We start from the raw sequence: 21,032 nt of genomic DNA, 5'->3' as shown, positions 1-21,032 counted from the left end.
AGGCGTGTGATTCTGATCCGCCTTAATTAAAAGAACTGAAATCCAACAAAATAAATCAGACTGGGAAGGAAAGGGCTAGGTTATGCTGGATGTCCTCCAGCCAGGAAATGATCTGGGCTCTATCTGCATCTTCTAATGTGGGAAGATCACAATTGTATAAAAAACCCTAAATTTCATTTTTTTTAAAAAAGGTTTTCTTAAGCAAATAGATTTTTGTGAGTTGGTTACAAAGATCCTCCCAGTAACAGCACTTCCTGTTGCAGGCTGACAACACTAAGTCGCTACCTTGCAATTAGCAACAGCATTATCAGCCTCCCATAGGTTTCCCTATCAGATAGGCCGTCCACCAGCCAACTGATGCAGCATGGGGGGGGCAAAAATGCACCTTGCCTGTGTAGGCAGGAAACCTAGCACCGGCCCTGACAACATTGCTATTTGCGAGGCTGTGGCTTAGCGTTGTCAGCCTGCAACAGGAAATCGGACGTCTATCTCCCACTCTGACTGCCTTCAGGCGATCCCTTAAGACACATCTCTTCAGGGAAGTCTATGCCACCTCAACCTAACCACTCAACCATCACATTCTCAAACAATTCATTCCCACACAGCTCCCTCCTCATGTATCACTGGCCCCTCCCTTTTAGATTGTAAGCCCTCATGGGCAGGGCCCCCTTTACCTTCTTGTCTTGATTTGTTTTGTGATTGTAATGTCTTCCTTATACTGTAAAGCGCTGCGCAAACTGTTGGCCAGGGACGTAACTACAAATCATGGGGGCTCCATAGCAAAACTGTGATGGTGGGCTACCCCTGATGACCTCTCCTTGAGCTGTGACTTATGACACCAAGATCCGAGAGACTATTCTTGTGCACCTGACATCAGCTTTCCTACACTGTAGATTTTATGGAGGATTAAGATTCTCATCAACTGCAACCACTCCAACCCTTAGGACTGGTTCACACCTGGGCGTTTTACATTGCTGATCGACGCGCTGTAAAACGCCCAGCAAGTGAAATCCCATACTTTCCTATGGGCATGGTTCCCACCTGGGCGTATTTCAGCGCGTTTAATTTGCCGAAACTACCTAATGGGGTCCCTTCCAACCCCAGGCCCCATAGCGGCCACCTGGGCTGCTATGGCTATACCCAGATAGCATGGATAACTTGTCACAAACTTGTGTCAGGGTTAAATTGTAATTCTTGTTAACTTGCTGCATACATTCCTGGCAAGTTGTAGACTTGCAGAGCACTCGCAGCACAAGTTCTAGGCGACACTTTTTGAATTTGTAGGACATTTTCTTGGCAAGTCTACAGCAAGAGTCCTGCAGGTCTTAGCAAGAGCTCTGCAAGCTCGCTGGTCTGGACACCTGCAATGCAGACTTGCTGTAATTGTGCAACAAAATTGTGAAGCTCGGCAAGTCTGCAATAGTTTAGCAAGTCATCTTCAAACTTGCAGCTCAATTGCTTGCTATCTGGGTAGTTACGCCACTTCTGTTAGCGCCATATAAATCCTGTATAATTATAATTATTACTGGTGGAATCTCCAAGTAAGATTCGCACAGTCAGTACATCCGCTTTCTTCCAGAAGGAAATCCGAACCGGTGAGTCCCCTGAAGACGGATCTCAAAGGCCAAGAAGAAAAAGAAGAAAATATAAAAGATGAATTCTGTAAATCTTTTTAATTTTCCTGGAAACATGTTCCGCATATAAAGCGTTAACTGTATCCGGTGATGCCGAGAGCACACAGGCGGAATAACAGATTGCGATTCCTTTCCTACTCTGGCGTTCCTGGTGCCGGTTCGGCGCTCTCGGGGTTAAACCTCCTGCGAGATTTCATATATGTGAAATAATAAAAGCCGGCTGTGGAGAAGGCAATCAGGCTCCATCAGTCACCTTGGTTTCTGTGTGATGCCGTGCACCTGCCTGCTGCTCGGCCGTCTGATTGATAATTTAATTAACTTCTCAATCACGGAGCCGGATTCGGGAGCAGAATCCCCGCGGGGAAAGGAGAGACGTGTAGCGGCAGAATGGTGTGCGCTTATCTCGAGACGCAGGAGAAAGCTCTGCTGTTAAAGGGTCAGTCCGCCCCAACTGGAGCTTCTTGTAGATGTTAGAGATTAAACTGCAGGGGCATTGCTGGGGTCACTGGACCTAACATCACATCGTTCTTTCATGTTTCGTAATGTGTAAAAAAAAAAACACTTTCAGGTATTTATTACTTCTCGCTTCTCTCTCCAAAAGAACAGTTAGAAGAAGAGTTAGATTTGTTCCGGCGTCATACAGGGTCACCATCTACTTCCTAGATTAATGTCCAACACAGATTAGCCCCCTGATGTAGCCTCTCACCTCGCTAAAAGACTGCAGCAGACTGATCACTGGGGGAGGGGAGACTGAGGGAATGCTTCCTCATGCCTGCAGCAGACTGATCACTGGGGGAGGGGAGACTGAGGATATGATTCCTCCTGCCTGCAGCAGACTGATCACTGGGGGGGAGGGGACTGAGGAAATGCTTCTTTCCTGACTGCAGCAGACTAATGACATTATCTCAGCCTAGGTGGAAACTCTGCTAACTAAAGCTCAAGGACAGGTTTTTGAAAAATTCAATGGTGATTGTTTTATTAAAAGTCAGGAATTTATTCATAAAGACTGCGAAGAGTTGCTAAAAGGTCCAACGTAAAGCCCTGGGACACTGCTGAGCACCTACAATGAGAGGTTATGGTGCTTGTAGCCAGGCGGGATTTACTCTCTCTGCTGTCCCAATGCCAGGTTCCTAAATGCGCCTCCCTGTATGCAGGCTGCATACAAGTGATCTTGGCGACATCCTCGAGATCACTTGTACAAATGAAGCGGCGGCTTCCCTGCTGTACACATTTAGCTCTGCTTGCCCAAAGCAGGGCTAAATGTAGAAAACAACTACCCGCCTGGTGCCCGGAACTGCACGTCCTGGGCATCCGGAGATAGGAATTCCACACCCCTGCTGCCCCTCTACTCCCTGCTACCCCGAGGCCTTGTGGGTAATCCGGCCCTGAGTCCTCAGTATCTTCACAGGAAAGCCTGAAACATTGAAATATTGTTTCGGCGCAGAGAGTTTAGAAAGCGCCGGATCTAAATTTAGCCGGGCCTCAGTTGGCCTTGTGGGAAATCCGGCTCTGCTTGTAGCGCAACAATGAAAAGCAGGTGAGATGGTTTCTTGTATACCGTTGTCTTCCCCGATTGAACCTATTTCCTCTCTTCCTAATTGCTCTGGCCCTTTGCAGACTATAACCCCCAAGAAAACCAGGCCACTTCCAAAGCACCCCCCATCAGCACCTACTACACAGTGTTGGTATGTGCAAAATATTAATAACAATTGAATGTTTATTCTATCTGTCATAAATGGAACAAATGAAATCAGTGGGAAGATTTGTAATAAAACCTGTAGTGTTGTCACCATCAATATTGTGATGTCATCCATTATTGTGATCAATTACAGGATACCGTAGACGGGATTGTGATGTGACACTATCCCAAGAAGCAAGAAATTGTGCTGCAAGTTTGAAAATGACTTGCAGACTTGCCGAGCTTCACAATTTTGTTGCACAATTACAGCAAGTCTGCATTGCAAGTCTCCAGACCAGCGAGCTTGCAGAGCTCTTGCTAAGACCTGCAGGACTCTTGCTGTAGACTTGCCGAGCAAATTTGCTACAAATTCAAAAAGTGTCGCCTAGAACTTGTGCTGCGAGTGTTCTGCAAGTCTACAACCTGCCGGGAATGTGTGCAGCAAGTTAACAAGAATTACAATTTAACCCTGACACAAGTTTGTGGCAAGTTATCCTCGCTATCTGGGATGCTCAGGATTATGATACAATAAGGTATTTGGATGTCACAGTGTAAGAATGGCATTGTATACACTTTAATAAAGCAATAAATAAATAACGGTTCCTGCAATGGCGGGCTGAATACTCACAGCACCCGTCTGGCAGGTAGCAAATTCGTCTTCAAGCGCTACAGCCTCTGGCAAGGTGAACTTCAATATGTTCAATGGCTGGTCTATCAGTGTGCACAACAATTCCTCCCGCTGGCCCCTACATCACTACTGTCGCCTGCCGGCTTGAGGGATCACCGAGTAAGCACGTTGCCAGAGGCTATCATCCTTAAACACGGCCAATATAAAAGTCCACAACAAAGATTGAAGTATGTGGACTGAAGTTATGGCAACATCTCGTGCAAAGGACACCCAGAGCACTCAGTACATGACCCAGCCAGGTGTCCGGGTCTAGCGACCACCTCTTAGGATCACAAAACCGTTTTTTTTCTGACTCTATAGGGGTCTCTGCAACAGTTTTGCCCATTGGGAAGGGTTACCGCTCTTCCTGCTTGGTGTTTTATATAATATAATGTATAGAAGGATATTCACGGGCACCCCGATGGGAAAGAAGATGCGTAAAACTACAGGGTGGGTGGCAGGAGAATGCCAAGGACTCTTACAATGACAAAGTAATACAAGACGGACAATGACATTAAAAGGCTCAACGCAACTAAACATAAGTGAACTTGGAGTTGTTACAAACTATCTGCAGAAGGCGGCTGGAATATGAGCTGACTGTTCTACGACCTTGACGGTATAAAAACATAAAGAGGCAATAGAGAAGATTGTTCGGCATTAACACTGGTGACTGAAGTCTTTTAGTGGATTAGCCTCTGGCTCTCCACAAGAAAAAAACATCTCTAAATGTAACTCTCACATGTGTATATTATATACAATCCTAAATCAATGGAACTCGCACCCATTGAGATGAGACCGAGTGAACATTCTACAGTCTTACACAGATATCGGCAGACCTTCCACAAAGTGCACCTGTGCCCAGACTATGGACATATACATATTCTTAACAATCAGCAAATTTATTGAAAAACAAGGTCTTCACTGACCTCTCTAGCTGCTTGTACTGTGGAATAATGTATCCTCAAATATCACACAGAGACTCAGAAGTCAGTTTCAATCAGCTTCTAACAGCTTACGGCAGCTGCTGTTATTTACATTAGAGGGTTGGTGCGCTGTCAATCTTCTAATGCCAGAGGAAATAAGGAGACAGGAGCTGTGATTTCAGTGTCTCTGTTGCAAACTTTGAAAAATAATTTCTCCACAATACCCTTATCTACATAAAGTAGGTCGGTGAGGGCTGGTTTTGAAGAGCATTTACTGCTTGCTTCAAATATGTAAATACTTTTATCTGCATAGTCTGGATTTACTATAAGACTCCAGCTGACGGCCACGGAGTAACTCATGCAGAACAATCATACATGCTTGTAGCTCCAAAGAGAATGCTTCAAGCTCAGCCTCAAAGGGTAGGTCTAATGGTCAGCCCCCCTGGCCAACCAAGGAACTTCTCGGCACTAGAGCCTCCTGATGGGGATGGGTGCTGCTCTGGTCTGGCCAGGGGGTTTGGGGAGCGTAGAGGCCTGCGGTTTGGTGCCCCCTGGGGGTGGAATTCCAGGGGTGGCGGAAAATCACTTGGGTGTGGGACCCCACTGTGATTCACCTGCACTAAGTCACGGCACCACACTTCTTGGGCAGGCCTTCTGGCTAGCCTAGGGCAATTTTTATACCTTGGCCAGATGGCCTGCCAGGTCTGTGCACTGGCACTTATTTATTTACGCACTATTTTATGCACGATTGCACGTTTTTGACTCCACAGATTGACGGAGTACCTTCGGGGCCCGTCCTGATGTTAGGGGGGAGATTCTGTGGACTTCGCTGGCTTCTCTGCTTTGCCCCACCTGGGGGGTCTCTCTTCGGGGGTAACCCCTTACCAACGGTAGTACTTGAGGGTCCTACTTCGGTAGGACCCTGAGGATCAGGGGTCCGCCGGCTTTCAGGTAGGTGGGCCAGAGTTTTCCTTATCCCTGTCAGGAGCCTTGTGCCCCGAGGGGTTCAGGGATATCAAGGCCCTTCTTCTTCGGACGAGGACCAAAGCACCCTTGTGCACTTTTTGTTTTTGTGTGTTTTGATTTCACGATTCACATTTTTTGTTCACAGGGGAAGTCGTATTTGATGCACGCACCACGGACTTCAAAGAAAAATGAAGAAAAAATAAAAGGAGCTATAGAGGCATTTCATTAGCTGTGAGAGCCCCACAAGTGTCACAGGGGACACCACACCCTGCCTGTCTCTCTATAGGGACTTTCAGTTCCTTCCCACACAAAGCTAGAATGCCAAACACAACACCTTCCGCTGACTGTGCCCATCCATATCCCATCCCAAGCCACTTCGCAATGACTCCACATACAATCATAAACTACAGACCGTTTCTTGTGGCCTCCAAAAGCTGCCCCAACCCAGAGGTCATGTTACCCCTCGCCATCTCTCACCCATGGAGTCCTAGAGATAGAAGTCAGTGCTTCCACCTACAAATGGAATCTCACTTTCGGATGACTCTAAATTGTCCTTAGGCATACTTGAGGCCGAACTCCAGCCAAATGTTGTAAAGATTGTATTGAGTGGAGAAAAGTTAACATTCCGGGCTTCAAGATTTGTCTAGAACTGAAATAGGGAAATGTTCCCTTATTCTTTTACCTGTGACACCCGTACAAGGAATGGGGGATGTAGTCATCATCAGGACGGGAAGACATGGGCATAGAAACATTGTCAGAAGTTTTAAACCTTCTTCAATCTACTAAAAATGTGTTTTAGTTTGTGTTCCATTAGAGAGATTTCTCATGACTTCCTGTACACATTGTTTTTGTCTCGACATATTCACTTTAATCTTCACCAGCGTAAAAGAAAATGGGAGACACAGAGCCATGGTAACATTGTAACAATGTGAGATCCTTCTACGTGAACAAGGCCTATGCCTAGAGGAAATGGTACCAGACTGGGGCTTCTCACGTCCCTCCTGTGTGGAGAAGTTCTACTCACCATTGTTACTGTTATCGTCTACCAGGATGATCTCTTTCAGAAGCTCTGGGGGTGTCCGGTCAATGGCGGAGTGGATGGACCTGAGAATGACGGAGAGAGCCTCGTTGACGAATATGAAGACGATGCTGACCTGGGGGAGCTGTTCCGGGTACGAGAGGTTTTTACACCTACAAAACAAAGGACAAGATTACTCAATGGGAAGCGTAATGTCGCATGGCCAATTGTATTGTATTTTACGCTATTTTCTGTTTAGAATTTAAATAATCAATTTTTAGGAGGTTTGCAACAAAGATGGATAAACTGCATTTAAAGTTGGAATGCACAACAACAACATTATGAAATACGCATCCGTTCATAAGACAATCAATACCATTTTGATATATTGTAATACAATTTAAAAGAATCTCACTGGGCTGTCTGTTCCTTCAATGGAAGGTATCTATTAATATGATGGTCAAATCGGAGGATGGTACAGCCACAAAGAAGGGGCGACTCCATATTAATGGCCATGGTTTGAAACGGGATGTTCAAAAACCTCCTAGAGCTGTGATGGTCAGGTATCCAAAAAACTGTAGGCCATATAGTGTGCATGCCTTCTGCTTAGTAGTGCAGCACGGTTGTCCAATTATCTCAGCTTCATTATACATCGTGAAAGAATGTGTGAAATTCTCTCTCATTCTCTCTCTCTCTCTCCTTGTGCAGGGTGACTGGTCTTGTCTCCGCCCCCCTCCTGTAATAAAGACCGCTCACTGCTGCTCTCTCCCCCCTTGTGCAGGGTGACTGGTGTCGTCTCCGCCCCCCTCCTGTAATAAAGACCGCTCACTGCTGCTCTCTCTCCTTGTGCAGGGTGACTGGTGTCGTCTCCGCCCCCCTCCTGTAATAAAGACCGCTCACTGCTGCTCTCTCTCCTTGTGCAGGGTGACTGGAGTCGTCTCCGCCCCCTCCTGTAATAAAGACCGCTCACTGCTGCTCTCTCTCCTTGTGCAGGGTGACTAGTCTTGTCTCCGCACCCTCCTGTAATAAAGACCGCTCACTGCTGCCCTCTCTCCTTGTGCAGGGTGACTGGTCTGGTCTCCACCTCCTCCTGTAATAAAGACCGCTCACTGCTGCCCTCTCTCCTTGTGCAGGGTGACTGGTCTGGTCTCCACCTCCTCCTGTAGTTTTCTGCAGGCAGCCAGTAGTAGGCAGGGTCTGCTCGGTCCCTCCCACAGCTCTGCTTTCTGTACAGCCTATCTGCAGCACAGTGATGATGCCACTGCTACTTTTACAAGGTGATAACTGGGCTCACAAAGGCATTTGTTGCACATCAAGTAGACTTCTATCCTCTGTAGCTGTTGAGGAATACATTTGAATTCATGTTTTTGTGCCTGGAGATCAGCTTTAAGCCTCTCTGTCAGGCTGCGCTGAGTTTTATTTGATTTTGTGTAGTAACTGCACTCTTTCAGCACAGATCACAGCCTGGAATCCTTCTATAAGACAAATCTATGATTACCGTGCCAGTTTGTTGTTCCTCATCGCTCCCTCGTATTAATATTTATGAATTTACTCATCTCATCTCCCTCAATCTGAGCCGCCGAGCCCCGTCCAACTCTGCAGTTTTCTGTTTTTTTTCTTCCCTCTTTCCATCCATTGTTCCGCTGCGAGCGGCGTTTTCGAGTTGTGCGGCGCAGCTTGTTAAACCTCCTAATCATCTCCGCACACACAGCCGAATCGTGTCAATCTGTCATGAAGCTGAAACGGGGATTTTTCAGGACAGCGTTACATTATGAATATCAACAGACGATTGGCTGTTTGGTGTTGGAGAGGCGAGGCAAGCTAGTTTATTTACACTTAAACTGTGCGCAGCCAGAACATTGATCTTTAGTGTTTAATAGAGTGATGCGGGGTTAGAACTAGGGAGGCACCGATAGCGGTATTTTGGTATCGAGTACCGCTACTGTTTTTCCGGTACTCGCCGATACCGAATACCGATACCTGCAGTCCCATTAAGGAAACCAGGCAGCGTGTAGTGACTCTCCACCTGGCTTCCAGATTAGCAGGGAAGCCGTCTCCATGCTTCTCGTCACTTAGGCCTTGTTCACACCAAATGCAAAGCAGATCCGGTCAGGTTTCTGCACATGCACGCTAGTCTTTTAGACGCGTTTTTGACGCGTTTTTGATGCGTTCCGCGCTCTTTTTGGTAATATATATATATATTTATTTTTTTTAAAGTTTAAAATGGGCTTTCAGTGTGTTCCAGGCATTTGAATGCATTTTTGATGCGTTCCAGAGCAGGTAAAATAGCGCTGCGATGTGAACTGGAGCAAAAAATACCATTGGCGTACATTGGATGCAGTTTTCATCCGGTCTGCACCTGCTCTGCTCTGGATCTGCTCCGCGCTTGGTGTGAACAAGCCCTTAGGTGATGAGAGAGCATGGAGCCGGCTTTCTGGCCAATCAGGAAGCCAGACGCCGTGTAATGATGCAGTGCCCGGCTTCCTGATTGGCTGGGAAGCTGGCTCCATGCTCCGTCGTCACGAGGTGAAGAGGGAGCATGAAAATCAGCTTTCCGGCCAATCAGAAATCCGCACGCCACGTCATTACATGACACCCAGCTTCCTGATTGGCTAGCTTCCCGAGCAACCAGGAAGTCGGGCGTCATTATGCGCTGCCCAGCTTCTTAATTGGCTGGGAAGCCGGCTTCCTGGCTAATTAGAAAGACGGGCAGCATGGTATGACTCACTGCCTGGCTTCCTGATACCAGAAGCTCAAGTATCGGGCTAGGTATCGGAGCACTTGGGCGAGTATGAGTATTCACCCAAATACTCGGCATCCCTAGTTAGAACCCCTTTCAGGTTTTTATTTGTTGACAATAAACATATTGATAGGGCTCCGGACCCAAAAGTAGAAGGAGGGAGCTTAAAAAATAGGATTCTGACTTTAATGTCACTTTAACCCTTGCAGTGGGGCTATCCCGCACCGCAAGCATTAACTGCTCGTTTGTGTCTAGGTTAAAAAAAACAAAGTTATACTCATCCAAAGCTCTGAGCCGGCTTCTTCATTGACCGATCCTTCCAGCCTCCCTCCCCCTCCTCTGCAGTGGTCAAAAGGTCCCGTAAATCATCAATCTCTATACACTGTGTATAGACATGAGGGCACTAAGGAAGATTCCAATACTGCAGGGAGGGGGAGACGTGACAGCTGGCCGTCTCAGAGCATTGGGTAAGTAAATATTTGTTATTTTAGCATCTAGACACAAAGGAGAACTTAAAGGAGAACTATGAGGCGAGTGCTTTTCACTCACCTCATAGTTCTAAGCTGACCTGTGACAATGAGACTGTCACAGGTCGGCTCAGTAGATCGGGAAGTGAGCGAACACATACCGGCGTTCGCTCACCTCTCGATCCTGTCACGCCTCTCTGCCGTGACCCCTCCCCGCTCCGATCCTCCAGCGCTCCCCTCCCCGCTCCGATCCTCCAGCGCTGACTGGCGGAACGGATGGGGGAGGGGGCGGGTACAGCTGGCTCTGCCTCTAGATAGGCAGAGCCAGCTGTCACTCACGCAGCTGGGCGGATCCAGACATAATTGTCGGGATCTGCTTCAGGTGGGGCGTCTCAGTATACCGCGAGCAGCAGCTTAGGGTGACGGGAGGACGCTAGTTTGTGTCCTCCCGTTACCCTAAGGAGAACTATGGGGAAAAACCCTGACCCCATAGTTCTCCTTTAACCCTTGCAGTGCTGAGGTAGCCCCACTGCAAGGATTAATTTAAAAGCATTCCTGGAGTTCTTTTTTAGGCATTTATAAAGGGATAAAGCCCGGGGACATGCATGTATTGCAGCGATGTCCTGGTTATGGTGTTTTGTGTTACATTTGCCCAGAATAGAAAATAATCTGTTATTGTAACGCTTTATAAAGAAATGTAAACAACCTCCAGAAAGTATTTTCACCTCCAGGCATCGAGGATGATAACCCGCATTCCGTGTATGAAAACGCCTCAAATATTTGCAGCCGCAGAGTGACAATCGAGTGGAGCGTCCGGCGATGAGTGTTGATGCGAGCGAGCGCCGGGCCGCGTTGGGAAGGAGAGGCTTTTAGCGGCGTGCCGGCACCAGACAGAACAATCACATTGTTCACTTACAAAATTAGAAAGAAAAAAAAACAACCTTGAGAAGACTGTCTGCTAAAAGTGCGAAGCCTAATGGAGCCGAGGTGTCCGTCGCCTTGGTTACTAAGTATTCAGAGAAAGCAGTAATGTTCCGTACTCCTCTACAAAGTAACAAACGCAGCCCATTCTTCAAAAACGGGGGATAGCCTTAAAGGGGAAATGTAATCTATTCACGGATGTGGACTCATTTGTTGGTACCCTTAAAGCTCATTGAAACGATGCTTCCTTCATGGAACAGCGATTCAAGTACAAGCATCTTTATCTGTGAGGTTTACACCCAGCATGTTCTCTGGTTCCAGCACTGCCCCTTACACCTTCTCCCAACAATAACGGACCACAGCAGGAGGTTTTAGCAGTACAGAATCATGTGACTAAAGTCTGTAACCGTGCCTAAAAGCATCCTGAAAAGCCTGCTGAATTGCTTTTTATGACACTCACTTTAAAAGACAGATTTATGGTTTCCAGTTTCTTAGACTGTTTTTAGAAGTCTACTGACTGAGATTTTTGTTTAAGTGAATTAACTTTGACCATACAGGGCTGCATTGAGTCCAGTCCCTGTGTGAGCTCTGTTTCAACCAGTGTTAGAGCTTACACGGGATGGCCGTGTTCAGGCCTGATGATTGGCTCCATAATCTCAGGCATTGCATCTTGGGAGGAAGAGGTGAAAGTCACATGTTCCCTCAAAACTTGAAGTACAGGGTATGTCCAACAAAAGAATGGAGCGGTGGGGGAGTGCAGTGAATGCATCAGTAAGGGGGGGGGTATTATTAAGAGTACCTGTCACTCTGGCCTGGAAGGGTAAAGTGACAGGTTCCCTTTAAGCCACAGTAGGCTAGATAAAGAGAAGGAACAGATCTTTTCCGACCACGCAAAAATAAAGAAGAAAACAGGTTTGATTTTTGGCATAAGTTTTATAGTGTTCTGTTTTTTCCCCAGAATCCTCTGCCACGTCATTCAAGGCTGGCAGGGCATGCTGACATATGTAGTACCATGACAGCCGGGGCAGATACAAGATAAGCATCTGCGCTGCCGATTGTCAGAACTGCTTATCATTACTGATTACTGCTGTTATTATCTGAACGGTTTGACATCGCTGTCATGCAAACATTCCCAATACCCCTCTCTGCACACACCTGTACGCTGCGCCGCCGAGCCGAAATAACGAGGAACACCTGCTCCTTATTAATAAAAGAAGAGCCACAAAACAATCCTAGCAAGACACAGTACAGACCCGAACAATGCTCCGTGACACAACAGTCCAGGGAAAGAGCAAAACTGTGATGTAAGTTGGCGGGACAGACCAGGGGTCCTGTGACCTGTCAATCAAATCACGCTGTGTTAGTTGGCGGGACAGACCAGGGGTCCTGTGACCTGTCAATCAAATCACGCTGTGTTAGGCTAGGATCACACCTAGGCAATTGAGCTGGTGAGCTGTTTTTGTGCGGTTGCCGCAAGTTTTTGTTTATGCGATTTTGCTTTGAAACCCGTGCGGTTTTCGCCGCATAGAGATATGGGACCCAAACCGTGCGACAAAGCCCGAAATTAGCTCCTGCACCTTTTTTTGAACGACATGCGATTTCTAACACATGACAAATCACAAAGGTGTGAACAGCTTCCATGGACTCGAATGCAAATCTCTGTTTTGTGCTAAATCCGCACGATAAATCGCCTAGGTGTGAACCTAGCCTAAGTTGGCGGGACAGATCAGGGGTCCTGTAGCCTGTCAATCAAATCACGCTGTGTGACACCACTCCGTTCACAATGCATGGTACAGGGGACGGGGGACGGAGCCCATATTGCGCAGGACTGAAGGAGTCATTTCTCAGTGGCTGCAGCTCTGTTTGCAGAACGAAGAAATCACTTTAAAAGGAGAACTATGGGGTCAGTGTTTTTCCCCATAGTTCTCCTTAGGGTAACGGGAGGACACAAACTAGCGTCCTCCCGTCACCCTAGGCTCAGTAAACAGCGAGCTGTAGCTGTAGCGGTATACTGTAGCTGTATACTGAGACGCCGCAGCTGAAGCGGATCCCGACAATTGTGCCGGGATCCGCCCAGCTGCGTGAGTGACAGCTGGCTCTGCCTATCTAGAGGCAGAGCCAGCTGTACCCGCCCCCTCCCCCGTCCGTTCCGCCAATCAGCGCTGGCGCATCGGAGCGGGGAGGGGGGAATCCAGCCCCTCCCCCTGTCACGGCAGAGAGCCGTGACAGGATCGAGAGGTGAGCGAACGCCGGTATGTGTTCCGTCACCTCCCGATCTACTGAGCCGACCTGTGACAGTCTCATTGTCACAGGTCGGCTAGAACTATGAGGTGAGTGACAAGCACTCCCCTCATAGTTCTCCTTTAAGGGAAGAAATGACATTCATCAAATAAAACATTTCGATACATTTCTTCCCGGAGTTCAGATGAGGAAATGTGTACGTTTGTTTCTTTATTATTATTTTTGGTTTCCACACTCTTGCATAGACACGCACTTCAAAATTGAGGTTTTCTTTTAATTGCCTACAGATGACATGAATGCGATTTCCAGAAATTGGCAAAGTCCTGACTTCCTTTCATTTAAAATGAATAACTAAATGACACCGAACCCAATAATTACTGCCGGCGACTTCCAGAGGAGTTTGCAGGGGACCAACATTCCCACGGTTAGGAAATTCATCCAGGCCTAAAACTAAAAGCAAGAAGCACCAGTAAACATCTCAGTAGGGATTATGTGTAGCTGAGGCTTTAAAAAAAATAAATCCTCAATCAATTCTAGGTAGTGGCGGGCATGTCCTTTAAGGAGCTGAATTTCATTGTGTGCAATGGTTGGTTTCTTTCCACCACCCAGAGCAGTAGGAAGACTTCCCTCTCAGATAAGCCCCAACTTTTCCACACAGGTTTATCCTCCAAGAGGTACATCAAAGAGCAGACGCTTACGCAGCAGTGAACCCGACATTCAGCAAACAATTCCTGCAGGCGAATCTTCCAGGTACATGTGCTTCAAATGACAGTTTTGGATTGATTCACCACTAGTGAATGTTTGCTGGAAGTCACATTCACTGCTTTATAAAGAGACCCCTCCCCCCATAGTATGATTAGAATAGAGTGTTGTGTTTTGCCAATTCGAAACTGAAAACCTGAGAAATGACTAAAGAGAGAAGGGTGTCTCCCCTGCTAGGATAAGTTAAGGGGGTTTGTCCCTCTACTAGGGATGGGGTTCCCTTCGGTTGGGAAAAAGGAAGACGGTGTGTCCTTCAGCTAGGGTAGAGAAAGAGGGTGTCTCTATCTGCTGGGAGACAGGAAGAGAGTGCCCCTATGTTAGGAGTGTGTCCCTCTGCTAGGAGAGATGAAGGGGGTGTGTCCCTCTGCTGGGATAGGTGAAGGGGGTGTGTCCTCCTGCTAGGAGAGAGGAAGGGGTGTGTCCCTCTGCTAGGAGAGATGAAGGGGGTGTGTCCTGCTGCTAGGAGGTACAGGTGTGTCCTCCTGCTAGGAGAGATGAAGGGGTGTGTCCCTCTGCTAGGTGACAGGAGGGGGTTGTGTCCATCTGCTAGGAGAGAGGAAGGGGGGTGTCCCTCTGCTAGGAGAGATGAAGGGGGTGTGTCCTGCTGCTAGGAGAGAGGAAGGGGTGTGTCCATCTGCTAGGTGAGATGAAGGGGGTGTGTCCCTCTGCTAGGTGAGAGGAAGGGGGTGTGTCCCTCTGCTAGGAGAGAGGAAGGGGGGTGTCCCTCTGCTAGGAGAGAGGAAGGGGGTGTGTCCTGCTGCTAGGAGAGAGGAAGGGGTGTGTCCATCTGCTAGGTGAGATGAAGGGGGTGTGTCCTCCTGCTAGGAGAGAGGAAGGGGTGTGTCCCTCTGCTAGGAGAGATGAAGGGGGTGTGTCCTCCTGCTAGGAGAGATGAAGGGGGTGTGTCCTGCTGCTAGGAGAGAGGTACAGGTGTGTCCTCCTGCTAGGAGAGATGAAGGGGTGTGTCCCTCTGCTAGGTGACAGGAGGGGGTTGTGTCCATCTGCTAGGAGAGAGGAAGGGGGGTGTCCCTCTGCTAGGAGAGATGAAGGGGGTGTGTCCTGCTGCTAGGAGAGAGGAAGGGGTGTGTCCATCTGCTAGGTGAGATGAAGGGGGTGTGTCCCTCTGCTAGGTGAGAGGAAGGGGGTGTGTCCCTCTGCTAGGAGAGAGGAAGGGGGGTGTCCCTCTGCTAGGAGAGAGGAAGGGGGTGTGTCCTGCTGCTAGGAGAGAGCAAGGGGTGTGTCCATCTGCTAGGTGAGAGGAAGGGTGTGTGTCCCTCTGCTAGGAGAGATGAAGGGGGTGTGTCCCTCTGCTAGGTGAGAGGAAGGGGATGTGTCCCTCTGCTAGGTGATAGGAAGGGGATGTGTCCCTCTGCTAGGAGAGAGGTAGGGGTGTGTCCTCCTGCTAGGAGAGAGGAAGGGGTGTGTCCCTATGCTAGGTGAGAGGAAGGCGATGTGTCCCTCTGCTAGGAGAGATGAAGGGGATGTGTCCCTCTGCTAGGAGAGAGGTAGGGGTGTGTCCTCCTGCTAGGAGAGAGGTAGGGGTGTGTCCTCCTGCTAAGAGAGATGAAGGGGGGGTGTCCCTCTGCTAGGTGAGAGGAAGGGGGTGTGTCCCTCTGCTAGGTGAGAGGAAGGGGATGTGTCCCTCTGCTAGGAGAGAGGTAGGGGTGTGTCCTCCTGCTAGGAGAGAGGTAGGGGTGTGTCCTCCTGCTAGGAGAGATGAAGGGATGTGTCCCTCTGCTAGGTGAGAGGAAGGGGGGTGTCTCTCTGCTAGGAGAGAGGAAGGGGGTGTGTCCCTCTGCTAGGAGAGAGGTAGTGGTGTGGCCCTCTGCAAGGAGAGAGGAATGGGGTGTGTCCCTCTGCTAGGTAAAAGCTAAGGGGTCTTCTAGGAGAGGAAGGGAGTGTGGCCCTCTGATAGGAGAGAGGAAGCGGGTGTGTCCCTTTGCTGGGAGAGATGTAGGGGGTGTGTCACTCTTCTAGGAGAGGGAAAGGGGAGGGAAAGGGGTGTGTCCTTCCTCCCAGTGAACCAGGAACCTATTTATAGCACAACAGCTGTAAGAAAGAAAGACACCTCAGTACAGAGCTTGCAGAAATGTCACCTCCTGCTGATTGCAATCAGTAAATATGAAATATTTATATGTTGCATTTCACATCTGCTTGTTGTAAAAGCAGAAACATATATTCATATAGATATAGTGTATACACACATGTACATACAATATATATTTGTATTCTCACATTTTAGCACCGATTATAATGAATAAAGAAAATCTATAAAACAAATGGGATTTGCCCTTTAAAGCAACATTTTGGCTTTCAGGTAACCGGTTCCTGTTCCTCCACCCAGAATGGCCCCCGGTGTCTCTGGGACCTGGAACGATCGATAGGGGATGGAGATCCGGAGCGAACATTAAATCTCTTTTTTTGTCACGGCTAAGCATTTCTGTGTCATAAAACAAAATGACTCGGCTCGCTGACAGACAGATCTGCCAATGCTGCAGATGTTTGACTCGAGACGAGCAATCCGAAGGGCAATTAGGGAAGAGCCGTCTCTCTGTGTAAGGAATGGTTCGCAGAAAGCGAGTCCCCAACCATGCTTGTGCTTATACCCCTAATATACACATTCTGGGTGATATCACGAGACATAAACAGTGATGGACATTTTAAAGGGGAACTGCAGCCTTTTTTAAAAAAAAATTAAAATCTTTCTTTCGATATTCATGTAAAAGAGAGAGAGAGCCTTAAAGGGCCGGACCTTCCAGATCTGATATTTTTAGTTCTAGGTGGAGCTTCATGGCAGGGCCGGTGCTGGATTCTTGCCTACACAGGCAAGGTACATTTTTGCACCCCTTCCACTCCCTGACCCCTCCCCCCTGTAAAAACAGGGCATTTTGACAAGTGCTTGTACTTGTCAAAATGCCCCGATGTTTGCGCTATGTTTCTTTTTTTTCCACTTACCTTCGGCGTGGGAGAGCAGCAGCGAATCAGCGCTGGTCCAGTGGGAGGAGCTCCAGGTGGGGTCCTAATTTAGCTGGCCGGCGACTGCCTGAGGTGCCGCGCGTGTCAGGATCCTCTGGCAGTCGCCGGCCAGCTAAATTAGGACCCCACCTGGAGCTCCTCCCACTGGACCAGCGCTGGAGGCGCAAACATCGGGGCATTTTGAGAAATACAAGTACTTGTCAAAATGCCCTGTTTTTTCCGCCCTCACCCTGCAGCGCCCTCAGGAGGCCGCCTGACTTGCCTTGCGGTAGCGCTGGGCCTGCTTCATGGGCTGAGTCAACCCTTGATGTCTTATATGACTTGGTCGCACCAGGGTCTGTTCCAGTGGACCTAGCAGGTTTAGGTGTCACCATCCACCTTTTGTGTTCCATCTCCTCCGGTTCCATCGGTTCCATTCTCCATAATATAAAATATTCAGCAGGGATGGTGGGACCGCTCATATTGGATACAGGTGTACAGACCTTGGAACTTAGCGCAGGGATGGTGGGAGCCCATCATAATGAGCACAGCAGGTGTACAGACCCGGGAACTCAGCACAGGGATGGTGGAAGCCCCTCATAATGAGCACAGCAGGTGTACAGGCCCGGGAACTCAGCACAGGGATGGTGGAAGCCCCTCATAATGAGCACAGCAGGTGTACAGGCCCGGGAACTCAGCACAGGGATGGTGGAAGCCCCTCATAATGAGCACAGCAGGTGTACAGACCCGGGAACTCAGCGCAGGGATGGTGGGGGGCCCCTCATAATGAGCACAGCAGATGTACAGACCCGGGAACTCAGCACAGGAATGGTGGGGGCCCCTCATAATGGGCACAGCAGATGTACAGACCCGGGAACCCAGCACAGGGATGGTGGAAGCCCCTCATAATGAGCACAGTAGGTGTATAGACCCGGGAACTCAGCACAGGGATGGTGGGAGCCCCTCATAATGGGCACAGAAGATGATCAGAACTAGGTATTTATCACAGAGATCTCACCAATAGATTCCTCTAGAGATAGAAGAGACTGTCAGAGGGTTTAATGCTCCTATTATCTACCAGACACCGAGTATCAGTTTTGGGCAGAGTGACCCTTTAAGTAAATAATCCAATTACTGGGTGTTAATGTTTTTGTAAACAAATCGTCTATGTATAGTTTGTGCATGGGGACAGCCATATCTGCTCATTCAATACGCATGCTCTTCTCGGCAATGCCAGCAAAGTGATTGCGCATCAATCGGCATGAATTGTATCTTTTAAGGTACCAAACTGATACAAAGTGTCATTGTGAAAAATGCTTCTGTGTTATTGGACGTAGACTTGTATGTATCAGACATATTGTAAATGATGGGATATTTATAATATTCAGTATAAACACATTTCCTCATCTACTCAGCTCCTCCTGTCCGTGTCAAGTTATATCCACAAAGGTCAACACATTGTATGATCTGGATCCTATTGAAGAGGAATATGTAATGGGAAGACGGATTACTCTACGCGTTTCTTAGGCTGACGTTCCACTTCGTCAGGAGTCAGTGGGAGTCGGTCTTATGTATATCAGATGTCATTGTCAATACAAATACTAGAAGATCCTTCTCACCCTTTAGCTTTGAACATCCCACATGCTTGGAAGGGGATGAGGAAGTTCTGAGGGGAAGATATCCACATGAAAAAGGTCTCCAACGAAAATATGTCAGGCCCATTCTTATGTCTTTACAGCAAATCCCAGAATAATGAGTAAAACAGCATTCACCCTTCTTATAACATATTCAGATAGGTTCCAACTGGACATCCACCCTCAGTCATGGTATCTGCAATACATATGAAATTTGGAAGCCCCCACAGATCAACCTCCCCCACCAGACAACACAAGACATTATTACCAGTAACATTTGTATCAGATTGTCTTTGCTACCTTTTTAGGAGAACTATTTGGTCAGTGCTTTTCCCCATAGTTCTCCTAAGGGTAACAGGAGGACACAAACTAGCATCCTCCCGTCACCCAGAGCTCAGTATACCGCGAACTACAGCTGGCGGTAAACTGAGACGCCGCCGCCGGAACGGATCCCGACAATTCTGTCTGGATCCACCCAGCTGCGTGAGTGACAGCTGGCTCTGCCTATCTAGAGGCAGAGCCAGCTGTACCCGCCCCCTCCCCCGTCCGTTCCGCCAGTCAGCGCTGGAGGATCGGACAGGGGAGGGGGGGTAGGGGAATCCCTGCAGGGTGCCGTGAGTGACAGTCACCGCTCTCTGCACGGATAGATTGAGAAGTGAGCGAGTGCCGGTATGTGTTCTCTCACTTCCCGATCCACTGAGCCGACATGTGACAGTCTCACTGTCACAGGTCGGCTCAGATTATGAGGCTGAGTTAAAATCACTCGCCTCATAGTTCTCCTTTCAGTTCAGTTTGCTTCTCATATGTGTATTTTGTATATTGTTGGGACGTTGGTACAATATTCGCAGCATTCACATTTCACAATCCGCACACTATATATTGTAATTGGACATGAATTGTATCTCTCACCCCGCCGGTCGCAGGTCAGGAAGGGGTCGGTCCAGAGGCAGGCGGTCACTCAGATAAGCGTTGTATCCGTAGTACTGAAACTGCTTCAGGGCGATCCTTCTGTTCTCGGGGCTGAGATCCTGACCCCAGTGGGAGAAGAGGGAAGAGTCCGTGAATGGTTCTGCCACCCCTTCCTCTGCCTTCTGCGGAGCCTCTGCAAGACACAACAACATGGGGCTTTAATACTTACAGTGTGCATAAGAACATGTTACTTCACAAATCTGTTATTTTATCTTACTGGCCAGCAGGATGGACACCACACTGTCTTTGTATATGTCTCAGGCTTCAGTGGTGAGTGTTCTCCACCATAATTCACAGTTGTTCTCTTATTACTGGACTATATGATGGAATGAGACACGCAGATACCTTCTATCCTGAGGATTTACAATGCTACACACTGATTGGAGGTCTTTTCGATTGCCTTATAACCTGTAGAGCTATATTGTCGTCTTAGATCCTAATTTTTTTTTTAGCCCGTGGAACGTGCGTCTAAACAAACTTCCCCCTGTGAACGAAAAAAAGTGAACCGTGAAAACACAGCACACAAAAACGTGCACAAGGGTGCAAGGTCCTTCCAAAGAAGGGACCTACTTTCCCGACCCCCCGGGGCGCAAGGCTCCTGACAGGGGTTGAGACTGTTGGCCCACCAACCCGAAGGCCGGTGGACCCATTTCCTTCGGGGACCTGCCGGAACAGGTCCCTCACAGTACTAGGCAAGTGGGCTCTCCCGAAGAGAAACCCTCCTCCTGGGTGGGAGGAGACCGAGAACCCCATAGGAGGCACAGAATCTCCTCCCAGCGTCAGGATTAGGCCCCGAAGAAACCTGCACCTTTCGCATCTGTGGGTCAAAATTTAAAATAAAAAAGTGCCAAACGTGGATAGGGTGCTTAAATAAATCTAAAGTGTCAGTGCACCACTCTGACAGGCCTTAGGGGTCGTGTGCATAAAAAATTGCCCCAGACTAGCCATAAGGCCTGTCCAAGAGGCGTAGTGCAGAAAATGCAAGATGGTGCCGTGACCTAGTGCACAGTGAATCACTTTGTGGGGTCCCACACCCTAAGTGATTTTCTGATGCACCCCTGGGACGCCACCCCCAGGGGGCACAACACCACGGGCTTCTGCCGCCCCCGAACCCTCTAGCCAGACCAAGCTTTGCATCCGTTCAGTCAGAAAGCCATGTACTTCCCCAGGAAGCCGCCCCACACGCTCTTTCACTCCAGCGAGTACTAAGTAACCATCCCCCGCAAGGACGGTTCTTTTCCCCACCGAAAACTGATAAGAACAGATACTACACTTCATCTTAGCCAAAAGGCCGAGATCACCCACAACAACCAAATGTGAAAGGATCCCAAATAACGAGGATTGTGAATAAAGACGACTCCACATAAACTTCAGTGAAAAGTGATACAAATGTGAATTTAAAGTTACATTGTGTTTGCAGTGATGATTGGAGTCCATTCATCATGTGTTGACGACAG

The 21,032-nt window shown here is 48.3% G+C and overlaps 1 protein-coding gene across 1 annotated transcript in view; it reads right to left on the bottom strand.

Annotated features, from left to right (window-relative positions):
- GALNT18 (polypeptide N-acetylgalactosaminyltransferase 18) overlaps positions 1 to 21,032 on the bottom strand; it is a 253,660-nt gene that overhangs the window by 83,899 nt on the left and 148,729 nt on the right. The window contains exons 2-3 of the mRNA XM_018555328.1: positions 19,516 to 19,708; positions 6,893 to 7,059 (exon numbers count right to left, since the gene is read on the bottom strand). Coding sequence (XP_018410830.1) covers positions 6,893 to 7,059; positions 19,516 to 19,708 — 360 coding nt within the window. The remainder of the gene's footprint in view (positions 1 to 6,892; positions 7,060 to 19,515; positions 19,709 to 21,032) is intronic.

The sequence above is a fragment of the Nanorana parkeri genome, unplaced genomic scaffold (genome assembly GCF_000935625.1).
Source record: "Nanorana parkeri isolate BGI_ZX_2015 unplaced genomic scaffold, ASM93562v1 scaffold10, whole genome shotgun sequence".
Classification (NCBI taxonomy): Eukaryota; Metazoa; Chordata; class Amphibia; order Anura; family Dicroglossidae; genus Nanorana; species Nanorana parkeri.
This window is presented reverse-complemented; position numbering and strand designations above follow the sequence as displayed.